The sequence below is a fragment of the Macaca thibetana genome, chromosome 12, assembly GCF_024542745.1.
Source record: "Macaca thibetana thibetana isolate TM-01 chromosome 12, ASM2454274v1, whole genome shotgun sequence".
NCBI lineage: Eukaryota > Metazoa > Chordata > Mammalia > Primates > Cercopithecidae > Macaca > Macaca thibetana.
Window position 1 is genome coordinate 118,734,926 of NC_065589.1, and position 6,865 is coordinate 118,741,790.

Sequence of the window (6,865 nt, forward strand, 5' to 3'; positions counted from 1 at the left end):
AAACCTAGTAGGCCAGGCATGGTGGCTCTCACGCCTGTAATCCGAGCATTTTGGGAGGCTGAGGCCTCCCAAATCTCGGGTGGATCTCGGGTGGATCACCTGAGATCAGGAGTTCGAAACCAGCCTGGCCAACATGGTGAAACCCCATCTCTACTAAAAATACAAAAATTAGCCGGGTGTGGTGGCGCATGCCTGTAATCCCAGCTACTTGGGAGGCTGAAGCAGGAGAATCACTTGAACCGGGGAGGCGGAGGTTGCAGTGAGCTGAGATCGTGTCATCGCACTCCAGCCTGGGAGACAGAGCAAGACTCTGTCTCAAAAAAAAAAAGGAGTTGGAAGGGGTGGAGGAAAGGTAAGGAACTCAGCTAATGGCCTTACCAACTAGAGCAGGGGCCAGGGCATGGACAGACACCCAATATCTTGGTCCAGGACCAAGACCTCAGACCTTGGAGCCACTCCTCAGCACCACAGGACGTAGCCAACAAGAAGAACCACATCAAAGCTCAACGGATGCTATAAACATCTCATTTTTCCCTGCTAAATTTAAGCCAAAACAAAAAACAAAAAAAAAAACACAGAGGCCCAAAGAGGAAAGAAAGTGCTCAAAGGTGCGTAACCAGTTGGTAGCACTTGACCTTCCATGAAAGTGAAAGGCATAGAGCAGAAACCTTTCCACACAACAGTACACACGCACACTCGGCCACACCACCCACCAACCATGGCCACCGTCTGCTGCAGATGGTGCACAGGTCTCAGGGCCTGAGCAGGAAGCTCTAGAGCTGAGGGAGCTTGGCTGAGCAAGACCCACTGAGGCCAGCAGAGCTGCCCCCGCGGATACAGCATCACCTTCCACGGCGGCCCCTCCACAATGAGAGGGGGTACCTCTACTCAGAGGGAGACAGACCCAGCCAGCGGCTGCTTCTGAGCTAGTTTCTTGGCCCAGAAGCTGGCAAGTTCAGCAGTAAGCAGAGAGCCCGATGACCACGTTGGACTTCCACCCTGGCTGGCTCCCCAAATTGAGGAATCAAAGTTCGCAGAGAGGAAGCTGCACATGTAAGACAAACTGCTACGACACTGCAGCTCCCCCGCAATTCCCTGTGACCCCACAGAAACCAGCGTTCCTCTGCTCGTCTGCTCTGCCCATTGAAAGTAGAGGGGTATCACACCAGTCAGGGGTAGAGCAGAGACACAGTCCTTTGCTCATCCTTGCTGGATGCCTGGGTGGGTGGCCAGAACGGTTTCATGTCTGGGGCACACACACAATAGAAGATAAAGTAGAAGGTGACGAATCCACATAACGCCAGGGTGGTCATGAGATGACCCAGAAAGAAAGTGCAAAAAACGCATACTCATAATCATGAGAGAATCACAAAAACACCATCCATCAGGACACTCGCCCACGTGTTCTGAAAAAGGGAACCAGCAACTGAACAACCACTATCATTCCAGGCACCTCACAGACCTTCGTTCTTCTAACTCCGCAAAATTATACTTCTTGTTTTACCCATGAAAACCCTGAGGCTCAGAGAAAAAGAAGAGGCATCTCCAAGTCACAGAGCCAGGAAGTGCCAGAGCTGGAATTCAAACTCCAAAGCCCGTTTCTCTCAGGACATGGTGAGGGAGCTTGTCTCCATCGCCAGAGGGCTTTTGTCTAGCACGGATGGAACCCTGCTCCGGTGCTGCGTAGGACACAGGCCAGCCGTCCCACCACTGCCAGGTGCGGCTCCAGGACCTGGGATGCTGACCGTACTCAGTCTATGCCTTCAAAGGACATGATCATGGTCACAATAAATAGTCACAACATATCCAGGAGCAGTGCCTTAGGCCTATAATCCCAGCACTTTGGGAGGCCCAGGCAGGTGGATCACTTGAGCCCAGGAGTTTGAGACCAGTCTGGGCAACATGGTGAGACCCCCCGCAGCTCTACAAAAAAATTTAAAAATTAGCTGGGCATGGTGGCCTACACCTGTGATCCCAGCTACTCGGGAAGTTGAGGTGGGAGAGTCACTCGGGTTGAGGAGGTCAAGGGTGCTGTGAGCCATGATCATGCCACTTCATGCCAGCCTGGGCCACAGAGCAAGACCCTGTCTCAAAAAGGGAAGGGGAGGGGAAGGGAGGGAAGGGAGGCAGTAATAATGCTACCAGTCTCTGAGCACCTGCTCCATGGAGGGGCTCCAGGAGGAATGCAGAGTGCTACCCTGTTACCCACGTAAGGTATCTGATGTTTCCATTTTTCAGATGAGGACACTGGGGCTGGAGGGGTCACGCAGCTGGGAAGTGGAATCTGAACCTGCACCTGTTCTCTTTCCCGAGCCCCACCTCACCCACTGTAACAAAGTCACAAGGCCCAAGTGGGCCTTTCACATCAACTCCCCACCGCTTCCGGGTTCCACTGGGCCCGGGCCTCCGGCCACTACCTTGGTTGAGGTAGGTCAGCGTCTCTTCATGCAGCTTCACGGCTGGGGACGTGGCAGCACACAACACGTACTGCAGGGGTGGCAGGCGGGCCTCGTTCTCAGGGGACAGCTGGGGCTCCTCCTGCTTGAAGATGGGCAGAGCGAGCACATCACTGCAACACACAGGAAGCAGAGGTCAGGAACAGAGCCCCAGGGGGCTCCTGCAGAGCCAGGGCGAAGCTGGACCACCAGGACCCAGGGCGACACAGCATGCACATCGCACGCAGGGTGCTGGCTGCACTCCTGCAACCCTTGCACACTCCAGATGCTTTAAAACAGAGGAACCCACTCCTTCATGACTCTAATTTCACTCAATGACCCCCCAAAACACTGATTCAATCAGCCCACCAAGGAGGTAAAAGGGCAAAGTTCCATTTATTTGGTTTCTATCCACAAGCGATCACTCATAAGGTTTCACTTTTAGAATAAAAATCTACACAAACGTTTTCATTTTTTAATCAACAATTCCATTAACTGGCCACTTCTCATAGCAATACAACCCTGTCCTCCAGGTTCTATAAACTATGCAAATGAACAAATCACTCCTTTGCTCTGAGTACCCAGGTTGAGACATTCCTCCATCCCTTCTAAAGAGAGGACACCCGGACACTGTTTTCAGGGTCATTCTAATCTGTCCAAAAGGCAAACAGGAAGGAAGGAAGGACCTTGGCTTCAAGTCTGTGTGTGTATGGTTTTTTTTTTTTTTTTTTTTTTTTTGGCGGCAGGGTGGGGGGTGGTGGACCGAGTTTCACTCTTGTTATCCAGGCTGGAGTGCAGTGGCACAATCTTGGCTCACTATAACCTCCACCTCCCAGGTTCAAGCCTCCCAAGTAGCTGGGATTACAGGCATGAGCCACCACGCCTGGCTAATTTTTGTATTTTTAGTAGAGATGGGGTTTCACCATGTTGGTCAGGTTAGTCGCGAACTCCTGACCTCAGGTGATCCACCCACCTTGGCCTCACAAAGTACAGGGATTACAGGTGTGAGCCAACGTGCCCGGCCCAGTATGTTTTCTTATCCAAGTGGGAAATCTTGAAATCCTTGCTTTAAGTTTCTCTTCCTCCACCTCTTAACAAAACTCCCCACATTAAAAAAAAAAAAATGAAGTCATCATCCTGCGACTTAGTGAGGAACTTGTTTCTGGATGTATTTTTTAGGCCAGGCACGGTGGCTCATGCCGGAAATCCCAGTACTTTGTGACGCTGAGGTGAGAAGACTGCTTGAAGCCAGGGGTTTGAGACCAGTCTGGGCAACATAGTGAGAACCCACCATCTCTTAAAAAAAAAAAAAAAAAAGGAAAAAGAAACAAAAAACCTAGCATTTTAAAAATGCCCTTACAAAGGACAAAGAATTCCTTGAGAACATGAATGACCTACAAGGCAGGCAAGGCTTGTTTAAGGCCTCTAAATTATGAGCAGCACAGAAACAGGTGCCAAAAAAGTACCAATGCTCTTATCTTGATAATCCTCTTCCCTTCGTGGGTCCCTGACTAGGAATCCAATTACCTGACCCCACTTGTCTGTATAAACAGAGTCACTGGTACAATCTGTTCCTCGCACATCATAAACCAGCGTCTCTACAACACAAACCCAGCACACACTCTATCAACATCTAATCAATTTTCAGGAGAAAAAGCCTGGCATTGAGCACACACCTGGAAAACCCGCCCTGTGTGGGCCTCCCCTGTCACTATCCACTACTGAAAAATAAGGGTGCAAGGCCGTCTCGGCTTCCCCCACAGGGCGTCTTCCTTTTGTCAGGGCAGGGCACGCTCCCAGCCCGGGTGGTTCTCTAGGAACACTGAGGATTGCATAATTTCATGTTTGCCCAGACCATGTCAAGTTAATAATCCATGGACTGCTGCCTTTAAATTTTTTAAAAAGGGGCGGGAGGGCGGAGGAAGTTAAGAACCATCGCTCAACAGTAACTTGTTTCAAGCCTGGCATCCTTATTTGCCAAGGAATAAAAGTCACGAGAACATCAAACAGAAAAGGGGAAGGGAGTAAAGGCCTCTACCCTGGTGAGGTCAGACAGCTTGCAGAAGTTCTGCCAAGTGACGAGATGACCAAAAATAAAATACAAAAACCGCAAGGAAAAGGACAAGACCCTCCCTCTCTAGAGTCAGGGGAACCAAGGACATATGCACAAACCCCCACCTGGGCCCTCACTGAGGGAAAAACTCCCAGCTTCCAAGAAGTGAAATAAAAATAGAGCACGGACTTCTTTATCCACGGTCCCCCGATGACCCCAGAAGCCAATATGGCTTTGCAGCACCACCCACTCCCAATGCTCACCCTCCTCCTTTCACCAAATCCTAAAAGGTATCTGAGCGACTCGGGACAAATTTCCATCTTGGTAGCGGACGTCAGAACTGTACCTCCCAGGCAAGGGAGAACTGTTCCCTAACGGGGTGATGACATTGCAGGTATCTAGAAGTTTTAAGCACACTCACCTTCAACTCAGGGTCACCTTCGAACTCATTGTTAAGATATGGCAACATACTTAATGGCTGCAAATTAAAATTCAGGCAAAGCTACAACTAAAACTTCAGTAAAAATGTATTCCATTGTAGCATTTCTTGTAAGTGAATGGACACTTAATCTGTGGGTGATTAACATCTCCTCCTGGGCTTCCAACATCCCCCAGAGCAGCTTCCGTCTGGTGACATCACTGTGGTCTGCTGGGGCTGCCAGCCTTTAAGGCTCCAGAACTTTGCCATCTCCAACTACTTTGGCCCATGAATAAAAACAGCAGATACGTCCCCTAAACCCAATCATTCCCCCGCCTCCAGGAAAACGGGATGTCTTCAGGGAGGGCAAATACCTACCAGCAGCCAGGAATTACAAATAACGTTTTGAGAACTAAGTGGGAACTTCTTGGGGCCAAAACTAGCACTAAATGTAGCTCTGGTATGGGGACTGTCAATGCCTGTGACTCCTTCGGCCTCATAATTCATTTTCCCTGAGCCCATATCAAATGCCTTTTGGGTTAAATTAGGCACATTTCATAAACTGTGACTAGGATGGAAATAAGGACAGGCTAAAGCTGGTTCAGGCGAGTTCACAAAGTGAAATGACTGCCCATTAGTCCCGGCCAGCGGCAGAACAGGGAAAAACAATCCTCCGGCAGACAGAGCACACGGGGTCCTACTGCTAAGAGGGGGTTGTGGGGAACCGTGCAAAACACGCAGGACTTACTTTCCCCTCCGAAGGGCACTACTCAAATCCCTGCAGAAGAAGAAAGATTTCCATCATGGGCAATAACCACGCGGGCCTCGGGCGAACACGCGCAAGACTACCGCGGGGAGCGGAGCGGCCTGCCCCTCCGAGCGCGCCGCCCCAGGCCGCCGCCCGCACCTGGTCCGACCAAGGGCACTGCAGAAGGCGCAAGGCTGGGAGAGGGGCCCCGGCGGAGACGGGCAAAGAGCAGGGGACGAACTTCCCCGGGCCGGGCACCAGGTTGCTGGCAGGAAGTTTCCTCTACTCCGATACGCGCGGAGAGAGGAGGGCCGCGGGAGGTGGATGGGCCAGGGGAGGCGGCGGGCCGGCAGGTGCGCGCCCTGCACCCTCTCCGCCGTCGGGGAGGAGCCCTCGCAGGCATAGGGCTCTGCGCGCCCGCCTCCCCGGAGGGCCCCCAACTCCGCACGTCGGGTCCCGCCGGCGTCCGTCTGTCAGTCCCTAGTCGGGACGCTGGGCGGGTCTCTCGGTCCCCAGAGGGCTGACAGCAGGGAGGCCAGGACCCAGCAGGGGCGCCCTCTCTCCGCCCCTGGACGTCCAACGCCGCCCGGCCCGAGCCCCGCGGAGACGGCGTGCGGCCCTTACCGCAGGTAGCTGCCGGAGTTGTGCTGGTTGTAATGCTCGGGCTGCGTGTGCCAGAAGAGCATGGCTGGAGCTCCCAGCGCGCCCACCTGGGCGCGGCAGCGAGCACAGACGCGGGGCGCGCGGAGCTCCCACTGGCTGCTTAGCGCTCCGAACCCGTGGTGCCGGCCGGCTGGGCGCATTTATGGGCGGCCCAGGGGCGGGACCGCGGCGGAACCCGCCCCCCAGGAACCTCGGCCGGGAGGGCGGCTCCCCGCGGCAGCCGCACCTGGCCGACACGCGCGCGTGCCTTTCCGGCGAACGAGCGCGCCTCCGGGGCGGCCAGACCACAGGGACCTAGGGCCGGCTGGGCGCTCTCCCCCAACCCCCGATGTGGGGCTCAGGTGACCCTTGCCGCCGCCAACCCGCCCCACGCGGCCCCTCTACCCTCTGCTCCCCACTCTACGCCCAAGGCCAGTCTCCAGAGCGGCTCCGAGATTTCCAGCCTAGGCTCTCTCTGTCTCCTTTCCTTGCTCTTGTGTTTTCATAGCACTTCAGACGCTCTGAAATCATGGCTTTTTTTTTTTTTTTTTTTTTTTTTTTTTTTTTTT

General features: G+C 53.5%; 1 protein-coding gene across 1 annotated transcript in view; it reads right to left on the reverse strand.

Moving 5' to 3' along the window:
- Positions 1-6,433, reverse strand: part of TFCP2L1 (transcription factor CP2 like 1) — a 70,473-nt gene extending 64,040 nt beyond the window's left edge. The window contains exons 1-2 of the mRNA XM_050750486.1: positions 6,279-6,433; positions 2,418-2,569 (exon numbers count right to left, since the gene is read on the reverse strand). Of these exons, the coding sequence (XP_050606443.1) occupies positions 2,418-2,569; positions 6,279-6,340 (214 nt within the window). The 5' untranslated portion in view covers positions 6,341-6,433. The remainder of the gene's footprint in view (positions 1-2,417; positions 2,570-6,278) is intronic.
- Between the last annotated feature and the right edge of the window lie 432 nt (positions 6,434-6,865).